This window comes from Ovis aries, chromosome 6, assembly GCF_016772045.2.
Source record: "Ovis aries strain OAR_USU_Benz2616 breed Rambouillet chromosome 6, ARS-UI_Ramb_v3.0, whole genome shotgun sequence".
In the NCBI taxonomy this organism is placed as follows: domain Eukaryota; kingdom Metazoa; phylum Chordata; class Mammalia; order Artiodactyla; family Bovidae; genus Ovis; species Ovis aries.
In genome coordinates, this window is record NC_056059.1 from 89,278,676 (window position 1) to 89,306,137 (window position 27,462).

Genomic DNA, 27,462 nt, shown 5'->3' on the forward strand with positions numbered 1-27,462 from the left:
TGTGGACTTCTTTTTCTAACTCAATAGATTTTTCCAGTAAAACACTGAGAGAATTTTTTTTCCTGGTTAATAATTAGCAAAAAATTCTGCAGAGTGATCAAATAAAAATCAAATATGAGGTATATGAGAAATAGGTTAAGCAAGTTACTTTTTTACTAATAGTGTCAAAGAATAATATAAAAACTTGATTTTCCTCATTCATGTTACTTTTCTTTTGTGAATGTGATTTCTTAAAAAATGAAACAGTTAAAACTTACAGGTTTTGTTATTTTCTTTTTCTTTTTGACTGAATCCCTAACCTTGCCCACACAGCCTCAAGATGTAGGTAAGAAATTTCCTTGTCTATCCCCTAAGGGACTAAGTTGGGTTAATTTCTAATTTTTAACTTTGGTTTCTTTCAGTTTAAATTTTCACTTGCTTTTTTTCTCCCTCTCCCTAGTTTACATATACTGATCAGATACCCTGATCTAACCTTTCCAGATATTGTATTTTGGATCATATTACCCTATCTACTGACAGAGACAATTATCACACCCAGCAATCGGTCACCAGCATAACAGTAATATAAGAAGTGTTGCTGGGAGATACAATTTGGATTTGAAAATATTAATGTTTCTTGCAAATATGTGTAGTGTATGGAAACAGTGGAACATTAGACAAGAGTTGAGATTTTACTGGAACTTCGGTCGTATGTTGTATTTTCTAATTATGTGGTAAACACCTTAAAAGTATGCAGACCCTGCTTCTTCCAACTGTACACACTTGGCAAATTTTTAAATCCCTGCAAGCCTGTACATTTCCTCAAGCCTAGCTGAAGCAGCGTCAGCCTGGAGGAAAGTATGACTTTTATATTTCTTCTACTCAAAGAGGGAACATTTTGAACTTCATCTGTTTGGAGGTGTTTTTTGGTAATCCCTCTAGCCTAAAAGGACCATCTTTTTTGCAGTTCACCAAGGTGCTATAAGTATTACCATGCCCTGAAGTTGTGGATGATGTCTTAATTTGGTACCCCCTACAGTGCCTGCTGGGGCTTCCCTTGTAGCTCAGTCGGTAAAGAATCTGCTTGCAATGCAGGAGACCTGGGTTTGATTCCTGGGTAGGGAAGATCCCCTGGAGAAGGAAATGGCAATCCACTCCAGTATTCTTGCCTGGAGAATCCCCATGGACAGAGGAGCCTGACAGGTTACAGTTCTTGGTGTCACAAGAGTTGGACACGACTTAGCAACTAAACCACCACCACCACCACCACAGTGCCTGCTAGTGAGCCCAGTCATAGGGCTTAAAGAAGGATAGTCATTTTTGAGTTTTCCTTCTCCTTTGCCCCTTGTAAAAACATGTTTTAAAAAAAGTTCTGTTGATTTTTGACTCCAATATTTTTGCATCCACATTTTCCTTTGCACTTCTGTTACTCCTACCAAAATTCACATCCTGCTGATTTCTCAACAGGACAGTTGCAAAAGTCTCCTAATGAGTTTCTTGATTTCCCCCTCTCCATCCATTCATTCTTACGTCTATTTGACAAATAGTTCTTGTTACTTTCTATTTGTTGGGTACTGTGGGAAATCCAAGAACATCAGACATACCGTTACCTGGCTGGTATTTCTTAGTTTAGAGAAATGATGATATTACTATTCTATATAAACATTTTCAGTGGCTCTTCTTGGTTTCTAGTTGAGGCCCAAACTCCTCAGCTTTATATGAAAGACACACATAATCTGGATCCAGCTTCTTTCTATCTCTGGTTCCATTACTTTTCTTTATGACTCACTTTCTCATCAAAGTGGAAAATTAATTGATTAATTGATGTTCCCCAAACATCCCAGGATTCCTTACCTTTGTACTTTGACTCACATCACGCAGAAAGATGAGCTTCCTTACTTCTCTGCTGGCTGAAACCTTGGACATTTTTTAGGCTCAACTTATATACCCCTCCTCCTATAATTCTTTCTGGTTCCTCACCCAGAGACTATAAGCATTCTTGTTATATGTTGTTGTTGCTCAGTTGTTCAGTCATGTCCGACTCTTTGAGACCCCATGGACTGCAGCAGGCCAGGCTTTCCTGTCCTTTACCACCTGCTGAAGCTTGCTCAAACTCATGTCCACTGAGTCAATGATGCCATCCAGCCATCTGGTCCTCTGTCATCCCCTTCACCTCCTACCTTCAATCTTTCCCAGCATCAGCGTCTTTTCTAATGAGTTGGCTCTTTGTATCAAGTGGCCAAAGTCTTGGAGCTTCAGCTTCAGCATCAGTCCTTCCAAGGAATATTCAGGATTGATTTCCTTTAGGGTTGACTGGTTTAACCTCCTTGCAATCCAAGGGATTCACAAAAGTCTTCTTCAATACCACAGTTCAAAAGCATCAGTTCTTCAATGCTCAGCCTTCTTTATGGTCCAACTCTCACATCCATCCATGACTACTGGAAAACCCACAGCTTTGACTATACGGACCTTTGTCAGCAAAGTAATGTCTCTGCTTTTTAATAGGCTGCCTAGTACTCACTTTGCTGTAGAATATCATATACATTCTACATTGGATTACAGTCATGTTCATGAGTCACCTGCACTATGAGAGTATTTGGGAACCCAAGGTCCAGGGGAGATGTTTCAGTTATCATTGATTGCCTTATAGTAACCAGTTCAATACTTTGATAAAGTAAAGACTCCATGAAAATAGCCTGTATGAACAAATACAAATGTGTTCTGATAAGTATATGCTTATTGGAAAGGAACCAGTGGTGTTAGACTAGTTCAGAGATCACCTAAATATCTGTGTCTGGCTAGCATCATAGTTTCGGAAAAGGTGATGGCACCCCACTCCTGGAAAATCCCATGGATAGAGGAGCCTGGTGGGCTGCAGTCCATGGGGTCACGAAGAGTTGGACATGACTGAGCAACTTCACTTTCACTTTTCACTTTCATGCATTGGAGAAAGAAATGGCAACCCACTCCAGTGTTCTTGCCTGGAGAATCCCAGGGATGGGGGAACCTGGTGGGTTGCCATCTATGAGGTCGCACAGAGTCGGACACGACTGAAGAGACTTAGCAGCAGCAGCATCATCATCATAATTTACACTACCATCAGCATGCCTGGCATCTCTTGCTGGGCACAACTGAAGCATTATATCACTTAACAATGAAACTTCATACTACTTTTCTAGTTATACCTGTTATCTAGCATGGAAACGGTGCTTGTATTTGATGGTTGTGGCTGGGGAGCCACCAATAGTAAATCTAAAGTCTGGTGAGTTTGAGATTGAAAGTGTAAGTGTAGTTGCTCAGTCGTGTCCGACTCTTTGCGACCCCACAGACTGTAGCCTACCAGGCTTCTTTGTCTATGGGATTTTCCAGGCAATAGTACTGGAGTGGATTGCCATTTCCCTCTCCAGGGGATCTTCCCAACTCAGGGCTCGAACCTGGGTCTCCCGCATTGTAGGCAGACGCAGGGAAGTCTTGAGTTTGAGATTGTGTGTGTGTGTATGTGAAGTCGCCCAGTCATGTCCGACTCTTTGTGACCCTGTGGACTGTAGCCTACCAAGCTTCTCCATCCATGGGATTCTCCAGGCAAGAATACTGGAGTGGGTTACCATTCATTTCCTTCTCCAGGGGATCTTCCCAACCCAGGGATCGAACCTGGGTCTCCCGCATTGGAGGCAGATGTTTAACCTCTGAGCCACCAGGGAAGCCCCAAGTTTGAGATTAATTCAAGCCAATTCAACTTAATGAATATTTTTAGCACATAGTCAGCTATGATTAAGATGTAATATTTGGCTCATATGATGTCTCTTCTTCATACTAAATATGCTATTTTTTTCTATATCATTTTTTATTTTACACTTTTAAAATGTGTTACATATAGTAATTTACTGGTAAAATATTAAAACACCAGGATATATAATAACTTCAGTATCTTTGCTTTCAGATGATGTCAGAATCACCCAGAAATTTATAGAGGATAACGTTGGATATATGTGAGTTCCTCTAAACTTGTTTTGATGATGATGATGTTTATTATAAGCTTATCTGACACCTTCCAGAATTATTAATGCTAATATATTAATTAAATATAGGCCATTAAAAAGTGAATACAGTATTAAAGAAAAATTCAGATGAAGCAATTGAATTGTCAAGAAATTATAAAACTTAGAGACTTCACATTTTGATAATTTTCTAAGGTTAGTCAGCAAGTGGGTGTTCCTATGAGATTTTGGTTGGACATGACTGGAAATTCTGCAGGTCATCATTGTGTACTCTGTGTGGACTGTTGCAGCACCATCATTGCATTTGCTCAATATATTCAGGAGGCATCCTTTGAAGAAGTAGAAATGTTGGTAAAAACCATGGCAGAATACAGAGATAAATGCTTGGCTGACAGGACACGCCCAGAGTGTTCAAAATTAACTGTAAGTAAATTGTTTGCATTTCTTAAACAAACAAGCTTATTTGTCAGCCCTGAGAGAATTTTTGGCTTGAAAATATAGAGAGATGCTGTATGTTCTTGTTGTTGCTTTGCCTGACTTCAGTATTTAGGATAAGGCACTTTCTTAGGAGAGATGCAATTCTGTGTACTGATGCACAGGAGGACTTGGCTGAGAGCTTGCAGCCCATGCCATAAGTATACAGGCAGGGAGACTAAACCAATAGCCTGGCAAAGAGCACGGAAGTAAAGTTACTTTCTTTACCCGCCTCTCAATGTGTATGCTACTGTCACACCCCCTTTTCTTGGCATCCTCCCAATAGAGTAACCACCTGCATCTCTAGAAAGTGGTAAAGCTAAACATTACCACTAAATAGTTAACCAACCCATTACACTCTGACCCTGTTACGTTGAGACAGAGAAAAAAAAAAGCCACTATGTAAGGGAGATGTAGGCAGGAGAGAGATAGGAAGAGATTAAGGGGACTGAGGAGAGGATAGAGTTTCCCAAAGTGTAGGATGGTTGTCAAGGCTGTGGGTAGAGATGCTCTGCTGGTAATTCTGGGAACATCCTGGAATCTCTTTCTCAAAGAGTGACACTCACCGCTCATTGTTTCCATTGTGTCATCTCAGAAGCCTGAAAAATGTTGCAATGAATAAAATGTGTCTTTTCCTTTTCTATTGTCCAGAATGAGGTTTTACTGGAAAATATATGTGCCATGGAGGGACTGCCGCAAAAGTATAACTTTTCACACTGCTGCCGTAAGGTTGACTTTGAAAGAAGACTCTGTTTCTTCCATAATAAGAAAGCTGATATAGGATTTTTGCCTCCTCTCCCTACTCTGGATCCTGAAGAGAAATGCCAGACTTACAAAAATAACAGGGAATCTTTTTTGAATAAGTAAGTTTAATTTTAGTAGAAAAATCATCTAATTGAAGAGTTATTCTTAGGCTAAATTCAGTGTCTATTCCAAAGGAACATAGCTGGGTGTACGGATCAATTAGTTTATTCAACATGCATTTGTGTGTCAGATTCTGTGGTCATTGTTGAGAAGATGGACAAGATATGAAACCTGCTTTCAAGATCCTTTCAATAATGATGTGTGTTTTCTAATGGGATAAGCCCCAGAACCCAAGTGTGTGCATGGTACGAAAGCAGTACTGGAGGAAATAAAAGGTCTTTCAAAAGGGAAGGTGCAGCTTTTACCAAACATAAATATTAAGTCAATGGATGTTTAGCAGTGCAATAGTTGCAGAAGCAGAGACTTTTTCCGGAAAGCTTAAATCACAAAGTTTTCTTTTTACATTAAGTGATTATGATCTCTGAATCTCAGATGGAGTCTGTATAGGTAGCTGTTCTTTGAGCATGACAAGGAGAGCTGCGGACCATCTGGCATCATGGGGAAGAAAAGAGAATAGCCAGGGCCTTGCATTCATGATTAGAACTGCAATCGTCATTCTTATTTGGGAGTTAGCAACTTCGGTGGTATGACATTTTTGGAGACTCAGTAATGTTGCCTTCCTTTGAAGTGAAGTGAAGTGAAGTCGCTCAGTCATGTTCGACTCTTTGCGACCCCATGGACTGTAGCCTACCAGGCTCCTCTGTCCATGGGATTTTCCAGGCAATAGTCCTGGAGTGGATTGCCATTTCCTTCTCCAGGGGATCTTCCTGACCCAGGGATCAAACCCGGCTCTCCCGCATTGTAGACAGACGCTTTACTGTCTGAGCCACCAGGGAAGTCCTTCAGTAGTGGGAAATCCTTCTTCCTCTCACCTTTACTTTCGCAACTTGATCTTGTCTTTTTTAATCTTCTCTTTCCCTTCCCTTGTCCATCATTCCTTCACTTCTTTCCTGTTCCCCACCCCCCTTCCTTCCTTTTGAAGTTATATTTATGAAGTTTCCAGAAGGAACCCCTTCGTTTTTGCTCCTACACTTCTAACTGTTGCTGCTCGTTTTGAGGAGATGACTAAAACATGCTGTGAGGAACAAGAAAAAGCTAACTGCTTTCGAACAAAGGTGGGCGTTCCATTTATTCCATTTACTATTATACATATTCATTCCATTTAACAAAGCTAGGTATTACACTTACTAAAAGGACAGGGAGTCACCCAAAACTGTCGATCTTTACTTAAAATTAAATTATAGCAAAAGGGCTTTTTACCACTTATCAGCAGTTCTCTCGTCACTTTCACTGCTTTTTCAACCCATTCACCACCTGCTAACTGATCTAAATTTCTTCTTACTTGAGACCTTTGAAAAATTGCCCATTTCTAGGGTCTCTCTGGTTTTGTCTTCCTTGTAAATTGGAAGGAAACACTAGTGAGTAACTAACGAGGGTAAAAATTACATTTTATCTTCTTTCTTGGACAAGTCCTGAATCATATAGGTGAATCATCCTGGTAGAGAGGGACAAGCTTACTGCACACGGCACTTCCCAGCACGTGTGACTTAGTCATCAGGAAGACTGGCTCTGCCTTTATAATGTGCCACGCATTTATATTTATTTTGATATACACATTTCCTGAGATAAAAAACCCCATAGGTTTTCTATTTCTGAGGAAACATTGGGATTGTTTGGTTGACATGTGGTTAGGAAATAAGAGAATAGTGGGATTTTTCCACTTACTTCAACAGAATTTTCTCTTTATCCCTCAGGCAGAACCTTTCATATACTATTTAAAAGCATTGTCTTCTTATCAAAAAAATGTTTGTGGGGCACTTATGAAATTTGGACCACAAATCTTACAATCTATGTGAGTTTTATAATCTATCTTTTGTTTCTATTTGTATTTTGTGTGTGTGTGTGTTCCATTTTTGTTAAATTATTGATGACTTTTTATTTATTCTCTTCTTAGACCCTCAGGGGTTTTGAGGTGGGGGTTAATCTGCTTGGATTACTCAGAACCAGGACATTAGATCAGGATGAGAGAAGCCCTGAAAGGTGGGGAGACCCCAGCGAGAAAGAAGGCTACTTCTGAGTTAGTTTTTGGTTAGTTGGGAATCTGAATGGGTCTGGGAGTTCCCAATCAGAATTTTAAAACCTCTGAGTGCTTTAAACATGACTTATCTACCCATCTTTGACTTTAATAACTAGGAAACTATCTTTTAGGGATACAGTTTATTTCACATCTTACCTAGCCAAAGAGCAATAGTACTAGTGCAATGTTTTATGAGAGATTCTGAGATTTCAAATAGATCAGTTAAAAGGGGTGCTGTGATGAATTATCTATGCCTGCCATGGACTTACAAGAAGAAATGGTGGTCCTTAAAAAATGTGTTTTGCTATAACAATTGTGGAAGAGGGCATATCTTTCAGACCTTTTTCTCCCCCTAGTCCTAGTACTAAAACTCAAAATATCAACCTAGGATTTTCAAATGATCATGTGGGCCAAGCAATGTATAAACAGTTATTTGGAAAAGCCATTGGTAAAAAACCAAGGATACCAGTGTATTAGCAAAGAACTTCCTTTTGTCTATTTGCTGTTCAAGTTGTTTTAGTGGTTTATCAATTCTGTTTCCAGAAACATTGCTATCCTTAGTCAAAAATTCCCCAAGATTGGATTTAAGCAACTTACCTCCCTCCTAGAAGATGTTTCTTCCAAATATGATGGATGCTGTGAAGGGGATGTTGTGCAGTGCATCCACGGCAGGGTAAATATTCTATAAAACCAAGCAAAAATAGTGATTTCAGGGTGGCTAGTTTTAATTCTGAAGTTGCCTTAATGTGTGTCTACTCACTACAATAAAATCATAATGTTAATAGATTGGGAATAACAGAGAGTACTACTATATATACAACAGATAAACAACGAGGACCTCCTGTTTGGTACAGGGGGCTACATTTAATATCTTGTAATAGCTTCTAATGGAAATGGAAAAGAATCTGAAAAAATAATATGTGGTCTCTTACATATATGTTCAGTTATATATATATATATATATATGACTGAAACTAAAACACATTGTAAAACACCTATACTTCAATAAAAATTAATTGTTAAATAATAATATGAACCAAATAAAATAAAAAATAAAGTATTAACAAATGAGACCAAATAAAGCATTGGAGTTTTTAATGAATGAGATTGCTTTTAGATTACTTAGTTGATTCTATTTTATGTGACTAAATGCACAAGACATAATCCCCCGGAATTTAGAATTTGTGAACATTCATTCAGCCGGACTAAAGTTTTCTTTAATATTGCAAATACTCTTTTAGAGATATTAGAAATTAACAGTAAAGCTCAGAAAACAACTGGTGATCTTTATGTTTTTAAGAGTTGCTTTCTCTGAGTTTCTTCAGGATACTTAGGAATGATCTTTTCAAATAAGTGAATATATTCATTTAAAATAACTCTTCTTGTAGTCTTTAAAGTGATTCTCTAGGGACATATACTGGTAAATATAATAGTGACCTAGTTGAAGTTGTTCATGCATACGAAGGTAACATAATTTCATTAAAAATAATCCTGATTTCTTAGTTGAAATCAGGTTTTTTTTAGTGATTTTTAAAATTAGTCTCACTGTTTTAAATTCAAAACAAAATATCATGCTCATCAGATAACTTGAATTTTGGAGTATGAAGATATATACATTTTATTTCAAGCAATGGACAATAGATGTCCCCAAGAATTATTTTGTCCTTAAATTTATTGCAATGAAAATCAGTCTCACTCACTGTTTATTTGTGTATTATTTGGTCACTTATAGGGATGTTGGTTTTATAATATTGAATACAATGTACTAAATTAGGATATAATTGAAAAGTTTTCTGTGAAGTTTGGAGCTGAGACTAAGGGATCATATTATATTTTTAATATCCTTTTTTGATGGCTTTATGTAGAAATAAGAGCAATTGAATAGTATACTTCATTCAAAACAGAAATGAAATTTCAGACAATAAGTGATGTGTTGCCCCGAATAATGATGGCCTTAGGTGAGATGTATATTTGTCTGTAAAGATGGACTCCCTGGTTCTATGTGGTTTGCTGGAAACATGGTACAAACCTCCATTCCATTTCTCATCTCAACCTAGAGCTCCATCTCATTCCTCACCTTCAGTGTTCCCCAGAATAAGATTCCACATAGGGGAACAGCTTGAGCAAAGTCAGGGTGTCTGGAATAGTCCAGTGTTTTGATGAAACTCATTGTAGTTCATGTGAAGCTGGAACAGAGAGTAGGAGAAATGTGCAGACTCATTCTGCAGAGTCTGGAGGAAGAAGCAGGGGTTAGACCAACTTTAAGAAAATCCCAGCTAATATGTAATAAATGTGTGAGTCTATTTTTCATAATCATATCATCTAAAATACTAAGAAATCAAGCTTGCATTAAAATGAAAGGGCACTGTATTAAATCAGTGCAAAATTTAATTAGCTATCAAATTAGTTGATGAAACAATTCTAGATGTTATAGCTATGGTTGGTTCTGCATTCCATTTATGAAGGAGAATCTAGCCCTGAAGAACTTATGAAAATAAAGTCATTTCTCATTCTTATTTGATACAGAGCAAGGTTATGAGCCATATTTGTTCAAAACAAGATTCCATCTCCAGCAAAATCAAAGACTGCTGTGAAAAGAATATACCAGAGCGTGGAGAGTGTATCATTTACTCCAATAAAGATGATAGACCAAACGACTTATCTTTAAGAGAAGCAAAATTTATTGAAAGTGACAATGTGTGTGAGAAACGAGATGCTGACCAAGCGAACTTCATGGCTGAGTAACATACCTCTATATTGACATTTATAAGGCAAACAGAAACTTATGACTTGATCTATTTTGGTTAACTTGGGTGGAAGATATAGGAACCATTTAAATCATTGGGTATACCACATAATTTTTAAAAATCATGATTTTAGATTGTAATCTTTTTACATTATTTTAGAAATTGCAACTGTGCTATGACAGTGATGGCTAACATTTATTGAGTACTTGATATGTGCCAGACAGTGGGCTAAGTACAGATTATCTATTTTAATTTTCACAGCAGTCCTGTAAAATAAGCCTGATTTCTCCCAATTTTCAGAAGTTAAGGAAAGTTTCAGGGAAGTTACGTAATTTGTTTAAGGTTCACAGTTAAAATATGGCAGACTAGATATGATCCAAGAGGTCTGACCTAAGAATTTGCATGCTTATCTGCCATGCTCTCCCCTGCCTTCTCCCCCAACTCCCACCACTGTTTAGCTGACTTGGAAGCAAAAGGACTAGATTTGAATCCTGGTAGATTCATCGGGACACGTTAACTTGCCTGTATTTTAGGAATTGTATATAAAATTCATATGAGAATATTTAGTCATTCAAAGTTTGTCAGTAATAACTCTGGGTTGACCAAAAAGTTCGCTCGGATTTTTTTCCTGTAAGATGTTATGGAAAATCTCAGATGAACTTTTTGGCCAACTCAGTATAACCCAGGGGCTTTACCAAGTTAGACAGGGGTTTTGCCTCCAATAAGCTTTCATCAATAGAAGTGTGATGTGGAAAGACAGTCTCATAAACATATGAGTGCAAGAAACACTCTTTGATTTCTGAAAGCACTAGGCCACAGGCAATAAGAGGATAGAAGAGGAAGTGCTTGGGAACTCTGAAAGTCTTGACGGGGAGGAGGTACTTGAAGAAATGCTGGTAGTCTGGATAGAAGGGGTAGAACACTGATAGGGGTGTGAGACTGCATGGTGTGTATGTGGTTGTGCTACGGTTTCTGCAGTGAGAGAAGAGGGTAGGCAGAGGCACATGGGGTCAGATCATCCAGATATGCTAAGTAACAAGATGCCACCGAAGGGTTTTCATCGAAGAATAAGGAAGGACAAAACCACTTTTGTCTTTTAGAAACTTCATCTGGAATGAATCCCAGTTTGGGGCTTAGGTGGTTGGTAAGTAGTTTTCAGACTCAATGAGATGGGAAGTACGGGGGAAGGTTTGTGGGAAAGAGAAACTATTTGTATTTGACCACATTGATTTCCCAGGTGGCGCTAGTGGTAAAGAACTTGCCTGCCAGTGCAGGAGGCGTAAGAGATGAGGGTTCGATCCCTGGATTGGGTAGATCCCCTGGAGGAGGGCATGGCAACCCACTCCAGTATTCTTGCTTGGAGGATCCCATGGACAGAGGAGCCTGGCGGTCTACAGTCCATTGGGTTGCAAAGAATTGAACATGACTGAAGCAACTTAGCCCACATGCATTGACTTTGAGGTACCTGTGAGGTAATGCAGTGGAAATATCATAAGAGCATTTTATGTATGAACCTGGAATTCTGGAAGGATGTCTGGATTGAAGATAAAGGTTATTGAATACTTAACCAAATTTTCAGTGCTTCGCATCTGTTAATCAATTTAATTTTCAAAACAAACTTCTGTGGTTAGAATACTTTCCTCAATCATCATTTTGCAGGCAAGGAAACTGAAGCACAGAGGTTAAGTAACTTGCTCCAAAGTCACACAACTAATATCTGGTAGAGCAAGGGTTCAAATGCAACCAGTGTGGCTCCAGATTCCTGTTCTTATAACCACTGAGCTCCATTGTTTCTCATGAATCATGGATGTTCAGTCAAATTAAACTAAATCACTGATGCAGTGCATTTCACTTGTACCTGACATAGGCTTGCTAAATGGAAGCAGTTTTCATCCTTATCCTCATTTCTCATCATCTCCATCATCATCACCATGACAACTAAGATCGGGTGGGAAGCATGGGGAGAAATGAGAGCAGCGATGAACATGCTGAACCAGAAACAGTTTACGGTGCAGTTTTTCTGGTTGCCAGTATTTGATGCAAGACCTCAGTGGATCTGCCACGCTAGGGGTTTTCTTCCAAGGGTTTTTGTTCACAATATTTTGGTGGTGAGATTTTAGGTGCAATTTTATTTCTGAGGAAAAGTTCATGGCTTTTATGAAATATTAAGGGGAGCCCTTGATTCTCTGAAGTTAAACACCACTGCTTTAGAATATGAGACTATATCTTACAACTGGGACTGAGAAGGTAAATGGAGAAGAGGAGAGATGTCAGAAAAGCCAAGATTAATCAAGAGAAAAAGGCCACAAGAGAAAAAGAGATGACAAAAGTCCCTTGAAAAACTTTTGTGACGTATGATTCTCACAAAACATAGATCATTTTTACTTAATTCGAAAGAATAAAGATGATATTTCTGTGAAGAAAATTGTAAATAGCACAGGGTAGTTAAAGAAAACAGCTCTCTTGAGAAAAGAGTTGGCTTGGTTTAAAAAGAATGAGGTAGGCGTCCTCTGGGACCTAGGTTCAAATTTTAAAAAGTGAAAGTGTTAGTTGCTCAGTCGTGTCTGGCTCTTCCTGACCTATGGACTGTAGCCTGACAGGTTTCTCTGTCCAAGGTTCCAGGCAAGAATACTGGAGTGGGTAGCCATTCCCTTCTCCAGGGGAATCTTCCTGACCCAGGGATCGAACCCAGGTCTACCTGCATTGCAGGTGGACTCTACGGTCTGAGCCACCAGGGAAGCCAATAGCCAAGTGCTTTACTGGGCTGGGACAGTTTCCTCAGCTGTGAAATACTACTTATCTTGAGGGCTAAGTGAAGCTAAATGAGACAGTGTTTTATAAAGGCTAGGAAGCCAATCTTTGTCTCCTATGCCCAAAGCTTGAACCAATGCCTCGCACCTACTAAGGGCTTAATAAGTGTTAGCCTCTTCCTTTCCCTTTCCCACTTTGTCCTCTAATCACACCCGCCTGTACCCTTATAACACCTCAGTGAGGCCATGGAAATGACTGCCAATGATTTGGACCTGCAGGGGTGATTACTCCCATAACTGACAAGTGACAGGATGAAGTAATGGGCAAAGTCTGCTCCACAATCTCTCCCCAGGTGCATCAGGCGTGAGGAGAAGCCATATTCCCCAAATCTCAAGATGGAGGTCAAATGTAGTTTCCAACAGAATTATATTTGATATGTATTTCCTAAAGTATTGGTAGCATGATCTACTATTTCTGATGCTTTATGGATAAAATTATTTTAACAATGAATGATAAACACCTCTAACCATTGTATCCCTCCAAGTAAAAGACATTGCTATTTTAAAACATAATATGGAAGAAAATCTTTGTAACATGGTCTCTTTTGTCAAAATGTCCTCTTAAGCCACTCCTTCGCCAGAGAAAGATGAAACAGGATTTGAAGGCAGACTCAGTAATAAAAGGTCTCCCCAGAATAAAAGATAGCAGGATTTGGTGTTTTGCTCTTTCTTGAAGTTCTAATGTACAAAATATTTTACACATCACAGGTTTCTTTATGAGTACTCAAGGAGACATCCAGAACTGTCCACACCAGAGCTGTTAAGAATTGCTAAAGTGTATGAGGATCTCCTCAAAGAGTGTTGTAACATGGAAAACCCTCCTGAGTGTTATCGTCATGCGGTAGGTTCCATCCTAGTAGGCTCAGAGTGTTAAACAAACAAAACAGCAAACACTTAAAAACTATCAAATTTTATTATGGTTCAGAGGGTAGAAAATATGATTGACCAATCTGAGTCTATCTAAAATTCAGTGTAAACTGATCACTGCGAAGACCAACATCATCTCTTTGGGTTACACATAATGTTTAGAACTATGAATCCTGTGTGTTGAGGTAAAAAACTCTTCTGATTAAATATTTATATTTTTATTTATGTGCTCTTGTGTTTTCTTGAGCCATCTTGGATTTTTATGATCATAAAAATAATAAATGATTATTAAAGGTGATTAAGAAATTACTAAAAGTTATAAAGGAAAAAGTAAAAACTTTTTGATTCTGTCCTCAATAAATACCTTTAATTAACATTTTTTAATTTTTTCTATGCATATATGAATCTATTTATACATATGCTTAAAAATAAGATTGGGATAATATTTTCTGAAGAAATTTTTGGATTTGTTTTTATTTATTGTAATAAAAAACATTTTACATTATTAAACAGACTTCAAAAATTTTCGCTTTATTTTACATGATGGTATTCCATCATAATAATATATCTAAATGCTCTCCTACTATATCTTTGACATTTTGGACACTTATTTAGCTTTTTAAAAATTTTATAAGTGACCCTAAGTATCTCATTTCATTCATCTCTATTAATAGTTATGACTATTTTCTTAAGATAGATTATCAGAAGGAAAATCACTACATCAAAATATATAGACTTTAAAATAAAAAATAATTGATACAAATGACTAAATTGCTACCTAGAAAGTTATTATCAGCATATAGTCCAATATAGTGTTGAAAATCTTCATTTCGTTCCCACCTTCACCAACACTGCACATGAAATTAACTTTGCTAAATAGTAACTGTGTTTTAAGAATTTAGTTGACTTTTGTAACTTTTTATTTTATATTGGAATATAGTTAATTAAAAATGTGATAGTTTAGGGGCATAGCATAGTGATCCAATTAAACATTTAAGAATATATTTTATAATGGAGCTAAGAATGCTCAAACTACCACACAATTGCACTCATCTCACATGCTAGTAAAGTAATGCTCAAAATTCTCCAAGCCGGGCTTCAGCAATACATGAACCATGAACTCCCTGATGTTCAAGCTGGCTTTAGAAAAGGCAGAGGAACCCAGAGATCAAACTGCCAACATCCTCTGGATCATGGAAAAAGCAAGAGAGTTCCAGAAAAACATCTATTTCTGCTTTATTGACTATGCCAAAGCCTTTGACTGTGTGGATCACAATAAACTGTGGAAAATTCTGAAAGAGATGGGAATACCAGACCACCTAACCTGCCTCCTGAGAAATCTGTATGCAGGCCAGGAAGCAACAGTTAGAACTGGACATGGAACAACAGACTGGTTCCAAATAGGAAAAGCAGTATGTCAAGGCTGTATATTGTTACCCTGCTTATTTAACTTCTATGCAGAGTACATCATGAGAAACGCTGGACTGGAAGAAACACAAGCTGGAATCAAGCTTGCCAGGAGAAATATCAATAACCTCAGATATGCAGATGACACCACCCTTATAGCAGAAAGTGAAGAGGAACTAAAAAGCCTCTTGGTGAAAGTGAAAGAGGAGAGTGAAAAAGTTGGCTTAAAGCTCAACATTCAGAAAATGAAGACAATGAATGGCATCCGGTCCCATCACTTCATGGCAAATAGATGGAGAAACAGTGGAAAGAGTGTCAGACTTTATTTTTTGTGGCTCCAAAATCACTGCAGATAGTGACTGCAGCCATGAAATTAAAAGACGCTTACTCCTTGGAAGAAAAGTTATGACCAACCTAGATAGCATATTCAAAAGCAGAGACATTACTTTGCTGACTAAGGTCCGTCTAGTCAAGGCTATGGTTTTTCCTGTGGTCATGTATAAATGTGAGAGTTGGACTGTGAAAAAGGCTGAGCACTGAAGAATTGATGCTTTTGAACTGTGGTGTTGGAGAAGACTCTTGAGAGTCCCTTGGACTGCAAGGAGATCCAACCAGTCCATTCTGAAGGAGATCAGCCCTGGGATTTCTTTGGAAGGAATGATACTAAAGCTGAAACTCCAGTACTTTGGCCACCTCTTGCAAAGAGTTGACTCATTGGAAAAGACTTTGATGCTGGGAGGGATTGGGGGCAGGAGAAGAAGGGGACGACCGAGGATGAGATGGCTGGATGGCATCACTGACTCGATGGCCGTGAGTCTGAGTGAACTTTGGGAGTTGGTGATGGACAGGGAGGCCTGGCATCTTCGAATCATGGGGTTGCAAAGAGTCGGACACGACTGAGCGACTGAACTGAACTGAAGATTTTCCTATATGATTTTAGCTACTGTATTTATAATTTCCTGTGAACAGTTTGTTCACATCTTTTACTGATTTTCTTGTTGAAATTAGTGTGTTTTTAATATCAGTTCATATGCATATTTGTGTATTACAGATATCAATTATTTGACATTTTTGATTTGCTTCTCATTCAATTGATATGTGTTGCTTTGCTTTGCTTAAAAAATTAACCCCACTTGCCAAAAATGCCAGTTTATACTCATTCAAAATTGAGCAAGAAGTAAGAAGACTTGGGTTTCGTCCAGCTTTGCCAGTGTCCCTAACAAGGAGGTCTGTTGCTGATCCTTAAATGGAGCATAGTGAGATCCAACCAGTCCATTCTGAAGGAGATCAACCCTGGGATTTCTTTGGAAGGAATGATGCTAAAGCTGAAACTCCAGTACTTTGGCCACCTCATGCGAAAAGTTGACTCATTGGGAAAGACGTTGATGCTAGGAGGGATTGGGGGCAGGAGAAGAAGGGGACTACTGAGGATGAGATGGCTGGATGGCATCACTGACTCGATGGATGTGAGTCTGAGTGAACTCCAGGAGTTGGTGATGGACAGGGAGGCCTGGCGTGCTGCGATTCATGGGGTCACAAAGAGTCGGACACGACTGAGCGACTGAACTGAACTGAACTGAAGTGCTAGAAAATTCTTTTTATTATATGAAGATACAATTCATCCTTCAGCATCCTTCCACTGGTGTGTAGTTTTCTCCCCGGGGGCCACTTAGTTGATGTCCAACTTTATGCTATGTGAGAGTTTGTCAAGTATTTGAAGACAATTATTGGAGGTTTTAAATTCCAATTCTAAATGATCAAAAAGATGGTATAAAAAAGATATATGCAATTAAAAGTGTTCTGTAGCAACACTTGCCTATTGGGTAATCCTAGGCAAGTCACTTGACTTCACAGGACCAGATGACTTCTCTGGCCACTTTAAAGGGAAAATCTATATGATCATTGTCAGCATCAGATTTGAATTCCACTTTGTAGACTTAAAGCTCTATAAAATATACAAGGTAACGATGATGAAAATTTAAATTTCTGCATTTTGGCAAACACCATATCTATATATCTAACTATAATTTAAAAGATTCAAATTCTAACATACATATACAGAAAACTACCTTCAACTTAGTGACTAATTTATGATAATGATAGTTTGAAAATACTACGTTAAGTATAAAAAAAGAAATTAGACAAGTCAACAGCAATCTTATGATTAAATTTATGATTAGATAAAATTTTCAAAAGCATGATTGTTCTTATTTTCAGGAAAATAGATTCAATGAGACAACAGAGAAAAGCCTCAAGATAGTACAACAAGAATGTGAACATTTTCAGAATTTGGGGAAGGATGACTTGAAATACCAGTAAGTTGTTCAAACAAGCAGGTTAACCCTTGTCACCAGGATGAAATAAAGATGGAGACAAAGTGTCAAAAATGTAGTTCAGCCCTTTTGTGATGAATTCATAAATTCTGGGAAAGAATAATATCACAAGAGTTAAGAATTCACATCGAGCTGTCATTTTAAAACTTTATCAGAAACCAGGCTAGAAATGGAAGAAATATAGGATTTTGGACAAATTGATTATCTAACGCTTTAGTTGTTGTTTACATTATCTTTTTTTACTCTCAACCCAGAATTGATGGATTTTGCCCCATTTCAGGCATGGGGAATGGAATGCAGCAAACTTTAGGTTGTTATATTTTCCCAAGGAAAAGATGCTCTTCCCAAGATTTAAGCCCATTTTATGGAGTTTAAAGAAATAATTCTGGATTTGCTTAACACTTTAATATTTATTTTTTAAGAACTTTGTGAATATTCATGAATAATATGAAGTTTTTTCTGAATTTTTAAAATTAATTACCATTCTAATGTATTGTACATGGAAACCAAACATCTTCAAAACAAAACACAGTTTAAAAAATATGTTTTCACTATTTCTAGTTGGATTGTTATCTGGGAACTCAGCCCATGAAAGATCTTTGTTTCTTTCTTCCTTCATCTCAGATTATCTTTTTCCAACATGTATTTATTAAATTTTCCCTTTGAAATGTTTATTTACAATGCAAGGGATTTCAGTAGGATTTTACATACTAGCTAGCCAAGATACTTGCTGCCAAGGCGTTCCTATCATCACAGATGACACACGATGGGCAAATCTGATAGTTTCTGAATTGTCATGAAATTAGAAGGAAGCCCATATTCAGAGATCTATAGGAGGCAGGATGCAGGAAAACAGGGGGGTGAAGAGACTGATCTCTACCATTTTATGAGAGAGCTGAGGTTCACATTGCCCTTCCATTGGTTGTCCCTGGCCTTGCAGGGTTGGGATTTCAGGTGACTTATCAAGGGAAGATGAGCTTCTGCTTTTGTTCAGAACAGACATATGCTCTTTCAGCTACCTCATCAATCTCACGAAGCTAGCCCCTCAGCTCTCCACTGAAGAATTGACCTTTCTTGGCAAGGAAATGGTGATAGCTTTGACCACCTGCTGTACCCTGAGTGAAGAGTTTGCCTGTGTTGATAATTTGGTGAGCCTGGCCTGCATACCTGACTGTTCCTAAAAAGAAAAAAAAAAAAAAGGATACCTGCACTCATTGATTTAAAAGTTGATTGTCTGTCTTCCTCTCTCCATTATTTTTAACATTGTTAAGCAAGGAATGTCAAGTTTTATTTCTAGCTCTCTGTGTCAAAATCCTGAGGAACTAAAGAGAATGTCTTGAATAGTTGCTTGGGGGTCCCCAGATCATCTTTCTTATTTCTTCTTCTTCTTTTTTTTTTTTTGACTGCACTGAGGCTTTGTTGCTGCATGTGAGCTTTCTTTACTTGCAGCGAGTGGGGGCCACTCTCCAGTTGTGGTGTATGGGCTTCTCATTGTGGTGGCTTATGTTGTTGCACAGCAGGGGTTGTAAAGCATGGGCTTCAGTTGGGGTGCACGGGCTTAGCTGCCCTGCAGCATGTGGGATCTTAGCTCCCGGACCAGGGATCAAACCCGTGTCCTGTGTATTGACAAGCTGACTCTTAACTACTGGATCAACACCCAAGTCCCATTTCTTCTTATTTATACTAGAAGTAATTTGTTAGAGCAAATGACTTGGAATCATAGTATTGTTTCAGGATGACAGAGAAAACTTCATAATTTTAAGCAACACTATAAATTCTCCTTCTTGTCCCACCATGTCAGTTAAGAGAATTGCTGCTTCCAGTCCAGTTTGGGTTGAGCATATCTCTTTAGGTCTGGGGTGGCTCATATGTGGGGGACATCCCAGGAGGGGACTAAATCTAAGGGTCACTGTGTCCTGGGAATGCTTTCAGTTAGCTGTTTGCAGCTCTCAGCTGGAAGTCACAAATCTGTATATACATTAAGCTTAATCTACAGGAATTTAAATTACTATGGCTTGAGTTTTTGTTATAATGCCAGTTAGTACTTCAGCCTCTATTTTTTTTTTCTTTTGTGCATAGTGGCATGTTACGATTGCAGAGGCTTTCCTAAGTTGGCAGTGATATTAGAACAAACTAACAATTCATCTACCATATTTCAAAACTCCATTGCAACTTTCATTGGTACAGATGGATTTAGTTCTTGGAGAGTTATGTGGAATAAATGAAAATCGAAATATCAACCCTGCTGTGGACCACTGTTGTAAAACAAATTTTGCCTTCAGAAGGTCCTGCTTTGAGAGCTTGGAAGCTGATAAAACATATGTACCTCCATCTACCTCTCAAGGGTTATTTACCTTTCACGCAGACTTGTGTCAGGCTCATAACGAGGAACTCCAGAGGAAAAAAGACAGGTACCAACCTTCTCTTCTCTTCATTATTTTCTTCAGGCTGAAGACACATCACGTTTTAATAAGAAGGTTTATTGCAATGGATGTGTGATCTTGATGTTATAATCCTGTTCCTTCTGTCAAACTGTCCAGTCTATCTAGTTATAAAACTTAGTCTTTTTCTTTGCTAGAGATTTGGAGTGTCCAGACTGTGATTTGGAAACGTGAGTGAGGGTGGCCATAAAAAGGCTCATAGGAGGTTCATAATGAATCAGATTTTCTTGAGAGAATGTCATAGATGCTTGCTCCAATAATCTCTCTTAATGTTTGAAGATATGAGAGGCCCAAAAGGGATAGGAATTTTGCTTTTGTTTTCTCAGCCAATGCTATAAATGCCAAAGAATCAGATTTTTTTTTTTTTTGATGTAGGCAGTGTCTGTATCAAGTGAAATGGAAACAGAATTCAGTTACTGAGGAAGAGAGAATGCTTTGAAATGAATTTTCTAGAAACATCAAAAGTCGCATATTCTACAATACTGTGCACAGCAAAGACTTATTATATGTTCCCACATTTGATACACTTTTGCCCATAATTACATAAGCCTCCAAAGAATGTTATCATGGAATCCATTCCATGTGTTTAGCAGAAAGGTTTCAGGACCTCTTTTCAAAAGTAGAATATTTTAACTTTTTACATTCACCTAAATGGAGATTTCAAAGATACGATTCTATAACAAGCCTTTTGGAGAAGAGCGGTTCCAGAAAGAAACTGTTAATTGATTCTGTTTGACATCCTTGGGTCACAGGTTTCTTGTCAACTTAGTGAAACTGAAGCCTGAACTTGCAGGGGAGGAACTGTGGTCATTGCTGGCGGATTTCACGAATGTGGTGGAGAAGTGCTGCAAAGCCCAGGAGCCTGAGGCCTGCTTCAAGGAGGAGGTATTTCGAGCTCTTTTCTCTGGAATTCAACTGATATTCCTGGTCAAACAAAGAAAATGGAACTCCCCATAGGACCCTGTTTCCTCCTTGCGATGTCTCCCTCCGAGCCCATCCATGTTGCTGCAAATGGCAAAATTTCATCCCTTTTTATGTTCTGACTAATATTCCATTGCACATACATACCGCATCTTCTTTATCCGCTCATCTGTTGATGGGCATTTAAGGTTGCTTCCATATTTTGACAATTATAAATAATGCTACTATGAACATTGGTCTACATGAATTTTTTCATTAAAATTTTTATTGATTTATTTATTTGGTTGTATTGGGTCTTAGTTGTGGCATGTGGGGCCTACTTCCCTGACCAGGGATTGAACCCAGGCCCCCTGAGTTGGAAGTGCAGAGTTTTAGTCACTGGGCCACCTGGGAAGCCCCTGGACTGCATGAATCTTTTCAAATTAGTGGGGAGTTTTTTTGATTTATATCTCTGGGTCATAAGACCGTTCTATTTTTAGTGTTTGGAAACCCTGTACACTGTTGGTGGGAATGGAATTGGTGCAGCCACTGTGGGAAAACAGTATGGAGGTTTCTCAAAAATTTTCTTGTATGTTTTTATTTCTATTTTTTCTCTCTCAGAGTCCAAAATTGGCAGCCAAAAGTCAGGCTGCTTGAAAAACATCAAGTAAAACCCACCTAAGGTAATGCCTTCTATCTCAGTCAAAGGCTAAATGTATTGGTAGCTTCTTTGGTCGTTATGCTTTTCCCCTCTTATGCTTCACTGTTGATTTCCAGTTCATCCCCTGGGCCTTGCGCTAACATTTCTGGCGTATCCCCCTGGCCTTGCACTAACAAGCCCCGTACTGGTCCTGTAACGTGTCTCTGGGTGTCAGTCGCTCTTGACGGCTGGGAGGGCACTACTATGTTTGTGTTAGCATTGTCTTACTGTCCCAGCAGTTTTCTGAATATAAAGACATCCACTCTTCTGCCTTCCTGCTACTGCACTCAGGACCAGAAAAGAAAGGCAAAGAATCTATTAACATGAAAGTTCATAGCGGGAGGAGGGGGCTGAGATGGGCAGACAGGCCTCAGTAACTTGTTCTAAGAGCTTTACTGCAGGATTTACATAAAAGAAAAGTGATATGTTTGTAATTTTTAAAAGGTATATAAAGGATCCCTTTCCCCCTGTAGTTTCTGAGGCTCAAGTAGATATAGCAATGATGTTCAATGTCGGGAAAGAGAGACCACAACACCGCCCCCTGCCTTCCCACCGCCTAGCCAGAGGGCAGGTTTGCATCTACAAAAGGCAAAACATAGTTACCACTAAGAGTTTTTTTATGGCTTTCTAGCCCATGTATATGGGATATCTCACTGCGTATATGGCGTTCTATCATTTCATATTCCTTTGCTGCACAAGATACTGTTTTTCCTTTCCAGGTTTCTGAGAAAAGAGAGGAAGATCAACTTACCTACTTCCTAGCTATCCTGCGGTGAATTTCATTTTCTGAAAAGAACACAGTAAACAGATTCTTCTGTTCCTGTTGTCTGAGATAATGTTACTGCAGCAAGCAATAAACAACAACATTATAAAGTTATTTCTCAAAGACTAATGTCATGTGTCAACTTGTTAACAAAATGAAACAGCCGAGTCATTCATTCCATCAGCATCATTGGTTCACTGGTTAAATGTACTTCTTTTTTTATAAAAATATATTTTTTAATTTTTTCTTTTAAAATTAATTTTTATTGGAGTATAATTGCTTTACAATGTTGTGTTAATTTCTACTGTACAGCAAAATGAATAAATCTATGACTTTATGGGAGACAGGACTCTGAAATAGCAATTCTGTGGGCAGAGTACTCACAGATTCTGTTCTTGCTGCTACTGGGAAGAAAATGGGGTGTTGTGTGCTTGTAGCATGCCTCCACCTCCACCTCCTCCTACTATTACTAGCTGGGATTGAATGTTTTCAATGTAAAAACATTGCGTGGGTACTTCTAATGTATTATCTCATTTAATCCTAACAACTCTATGAAGTAAACATTTTTTATTCCTGTTTTACAAACAGGGAAACTGAGGCTTGGGGAAATAACTGAATTTGTTCAATGTCATATAATTAGTAATTAGTAGAACCAAAAGCTTAAATTTGAACCCTCTAATTCCAGAACAATACTCTTAGCCAAAGTATACATTACCTCCTAGGTAAGGCTGTGTCGTGGGTGCCCTATAAAATCTGTTCTTCAGAAAGGGGGGAATGGGCCAAGGCATCAGCAACAGTGGCTCTTTTCTCCCTCCATTCCACATAAAAAGTGCTGTTATTTTGGAACTGTAAGTGATTGACAGTGACATCTAAAGACGGGGAATGGTGGGAACTGGGAAGCCAGGAAGTGAGGGTTGGTTGTCGGCCCATGGCTTGATGATCCTGGCTGTTCTCTAAACTTTTAAGGCTTTTTAGTGTTTCAGTGTCTGAAAAAAAAAAAAGATGATGACCATCTAAGATATGATACATGAAAATATTGAGTTCTTTTGGTTTATCATTTAGAGCACAGTATTTGGAATTCTTACTCATTTATTCAACAAATATTTATTATTAGATCCTACTGTGTGTTAGACATTGCACAATATAATCCAATATAATGCAAATATAACCAAATATAAGCCAATTAGGCATTGTTGTTATGTCTACTGGGCAGGGGAGAAGACAGTAAGCAATCGCATATGATGTCATAGGTGCAGGATGGAAAAAGGGCCTTGCTATGGAAAGATGTGGCAACGGGATTCCATCCAAGCTGAAATTGCAGGTGGCAGGGGAGTAGAAGGGAGTTATATTCCTACTACTATGAACTTGCTGTATGGCCTCAGACACAAGTTGCCTACAATCAAAGACCTCCATTTCTTGGTGTAGGGTGGAAGGATAATCACTCCATCACAAAAGGCTTTAGAAAGATGTAATAAATTACTATATAAAGTATCCAAATACAATGGCCAGCAGACAGTAGGTGTTTAAGTCATGAAGCTAATTTTTCTTTCTACCATTTTTCCAAACACTCTTGTTTATTGTCAAGGATGACAAGGAAGAAAATGTTACTGAAATAATGAATAATAAGTTTAGCAAACAGAAGTGAAACAAAGTGCAGTTTGCAAATTCAATTTTGCACCTGATAGTGGCCTCCTATGTGTCCAGTGCTGTGCTGAGAGCCACAGATATGAAACCAAAGACCCAGGGACCTCTGCCTTTACAAGACTCTATAATCATAGAGGAAACTGCCATACAACCCCCTCTACTGAGGTGTCAAAGAACACAGTGATAAAAGACAGGTAACCAGTGTGATGGAAAGAAAGGAGGGAGAGAACTGGATTTTTCAAAAGTCTTGTTTTGCCTGGAAAGAGAGGATTTGGAACAAAAGCAAGTCATACTGATTCTGTATGGCTCAGACAGAGCTCTTACCAATGACTAGAACATAACTGGATTCAGTCGATGCAGGAAGACTTCTAGTACTAGAGATGTTTGTAAATGTCATCAGCCTCAGGGTGCTATAATAAGGGCCAAGACGGCACATGCATGAGCAGTCACTACCCAGGTTTTCGGCAGGATCTAGGGATCCAGCCTTGGTTTTTCTAAGGTTCCTTCAAACTCTATTTCCATAATTTGGACAAGAATTAGGTTTGTGGTAAAAATATTTATTAAAAATCATCATTGCGTCTTACACTTGCATACCTTCCATTTTTTTATCTTAAAAGTCAGTGAGGAGATCTTCCTCTCTTAAAGAACAAATTCTGTGCCATCTTTCGAATTCTATCACAAAATCCATTCCTTAGCCTTTGCTTATATAATCCCCACAACCTGTCTTTCCTCTGATCTAAAATTCCACTATCAGTCTCTAATAAAGAATTTAACTCCTTCTATGTTTTAAAGAATATCTTACTGTGAGAAAGGGATTCTCATGAGAAGTTAATTTTGTCCAAAAATATATTCTTTAAAGAGAAACTAGTTTAGCACACATAGAACAGTTTTTTTTTAAGTGCCAGCTCCGGTTAGCTAATGGTGGCTGTCCCGTGGCATGGTGCTGTGAATGATTCTAAGGCTTAGTCATAGAGAAAGAGTAATGTCTACATGGGTGACCGTCTGAAAGCAGTCATCCAAAGCATTGTCATCACTAGAGTAATAGGTCCATTTCTGGTCCATTTCCACCCAGGAAACCTAGAGTATGGTCTCAAGGGAGCCACTCTAAGGATGAAAGACAGAAAGAGATGATGAACATTAGGACTGTTTAGAGAACCCTGGAAAGCCTATGGAAACCTGGCAAGGCAGTCTTCCCTTGTGTGGTTTTCTACCACACAAGTCATCCGTATTCTTTACCATAAGCTAACATGTCCCAAAACCAAATAATGACAGATTTGTTGTTGTTTTTCAGGCAAATGTATCTCTCTCACTTATGATAATTTTTTTTGCCTCAGTTCAGTTCAGTTCAGTCACTCAGTCATGCCCGACTCTTTGTGACCCCATGAATCGTAGCATGCCAGGCCTCCCTGTCCATCACCAACTCCCGGAGTTCACTCGGACTCACGTCCATCGAGTCAGTAATACCATCCAGCCATCTCATCCTCAGTCATCCCCTTCTTCTCCTGCCCCCAATCCCTCCCAGAATCATAGTCTTTTCCAATGAGTCAACTCTTCGCATGAGGTAGCCAAAGTACTGGAGTTTCAGCTTTAGCATCATTCCTTCCAAAGAAATCCCAGGGTTGATCTCCTTCAGAATGGACTGGTTGGATCTCCTTGCAGTCCAAGGGACTCTGAAGAGTCTTCTCCAACACCACAGTTTAAAAGCATCAATTCTTCGGTGCTCAGCTTTCTTCACAGTCGAACTCTAACATCCATGCATGACCAATGGAAAAACCATAGCCTTGACTAGACGGACCTTAGTCTGCAAAGTAATGTCTCTGTTTTGAATATGCTATCTAGGTTGGTCATAACTTTTCTTCCAAGGAGTAAGCGTCTTTTAATTTCATGGCTGCAATTACCATCTGCAGTGATTTTGGAGCCACAAAAAATAAAGTCTGACACTCTTTCCACTGTTTCCCCATCTATTTCCCATGAAGTGATGGGACCGGATGCCATGATCTTCATTTTCTGAATGTTGAGCTTTAAGCCAACTTGTTCACTCTCCTCTTTCACTTTCATCCAGAGGCTTTTTAGCTCCTCTTCACTTTCTGCCATAATGGTGGTGTCATCTGCATATCTGAGGTTATTGATATTTCTCCCGGCAATCTTGATTCCAGCTTGTGTTTCTTCCAACCAGCATTTCTCATGATGTACTCTGCATAGAAGGTGAATAAGCAGGGTGACAATATACAGCCTTGACATACTCCTTTTCCTATTTGAAACCAGTCTGTTGTTCCATGTCCAGTTCTAACTGTTGCTTCCTGACTTGCATATAGATTTCTCAAGAGGCAGGTCAGGTGGTCTGGTATTCCCATCTCTTTCAGAATTTTCCACAGTTTATTGTGATCCACACAGTCAAAGGCTTTGGCATAGTCAATAAAGCAGAAATGGATGTTTTCTGGAACTCTCTTGCTGGGAATGGCAAACCACTTCAGTATTCTTGCCTTGAGAACCCCATGAACAGTAGGAAAAGGCAAAATGATAGGCTACTGAAAGAGGTACTCCCCAGGTCAGTAGGTGCCAAATATGCTACTGGAGATCAGTGGAGAAATAAATCCAGAAAGAATGAAGGGATGGAGCCAAAGCAAAAACAATACCCAGCTGTGGATGTGACTGGTGATAGAAGCAAGGTCTGATGCTGTAAAGAGCAATATTGCATAGGAACCTGGAATGTCAGGTCCATAAATCAAGGCAAATTGTAAGTGATCAAACAGGAGATGGCAAGAGTGAACGTTGACATTCTAGGAATCAGCGAACTAAAATGGACTGGAATGGGTGAATTTAACTCAGATGACCATTATATCTACTACTGCGGGTAGGAAACCCTCAGAAGAAATGGAGTAGCCATCATGGTCAACAGAAGAGTCCGAAATGCAGTACTTGGATGCAACCTCAAAACGACAGAATGATCTCTGATCATTTCCAAGGCAAACCATTCAATATCACAGTAATCCAAGTCTATGCCCCAACCAGTAACACTGAAGAAGCTGAAGTTGAACGGTTCTATGAAGACCTACAAGACCTTTTAGAACTAACACCCAAAACAGATGTCCTTTTCATTACAGGGGACTGGAATGCAAAAGTAGAAAGTCAAGAAACACCTGGAGTAACAGGCAAATTTGGCCTTGGAATGTAGAATGAAGCAGGGCAAAGACTAATAGAGTTTTGCCAAGAAAATGCACTGGTCATAGGAAACACCCTCTTCCAACAACACAAGAGAAGATTCTATACATGGACATCACCAGATAGTCAACATCGAAATCAGATTGATTATATTCTCTGCAGCAAAAGATGGAGAAGTCTATACAGTCAACAAAAACAAGACCAGGAGCTGACTGTGGCTCAGGTCGTGAACTCCTTACTACCAAATTCAGACTTAAGAAAGTAGGAAAAGTAGGAAAAACCGCTAGACCATTCAG

The 27,462-nt window shown here is 38.8% G+C and overlaps 1 protein-coding gene across 8 annotated transcripts; it reads left to right on the forward strand.

The window, feature by feature from the left end:
- The first annotated feature begins 203 nt into the window (after nt 1-203).
- Nucleotides 204-22,702, forward strand: AFM (afamin). Of its 8 annotated transcripts, none has more exons than XM_042251862.2 (15): nt 204-325; nt 3,920-3,968; nt 4,268-4,400; nt 5,103-5,314; nt 6,298-6,430; nt 7,070-7,167; nt 7,936-8,065; nt 9,919-10,133; nt 13,658-13,790; nt 17,441-17,538; nt 18,497-18,704; nt 19,744-19,967; nt 20,750-20,882; nt 21,519-21,580; nt 22,317-22,702. In XM_042251862.2, exons 1-14 carry the CDS (start codon nt 238-240, stop codon nt 21,552-21,554), a joined length of 1,890 nt encoding a protein of 629 aa, XP_042107796.1. In that variant the 5' UTR covers nt 204-237; the 3' UTR covers nt 21,555-21,580; nt 22,317-22,702. The 8 variants fall into 8 exon arrangements, with proteins under 8 accessions (XP_042107796.1, XP_004009953.2, XP_060273179.1 ...); XM_004009904.5 differs by having other exon boundaries at nt 18,572-18,704; XM_060417196.1 differs by having other exon boundaries at nt 20,750-22,702.
- The last annotated feature ends 4,760 nt before the right edge of the window (nt 22,703-27,462 follow it).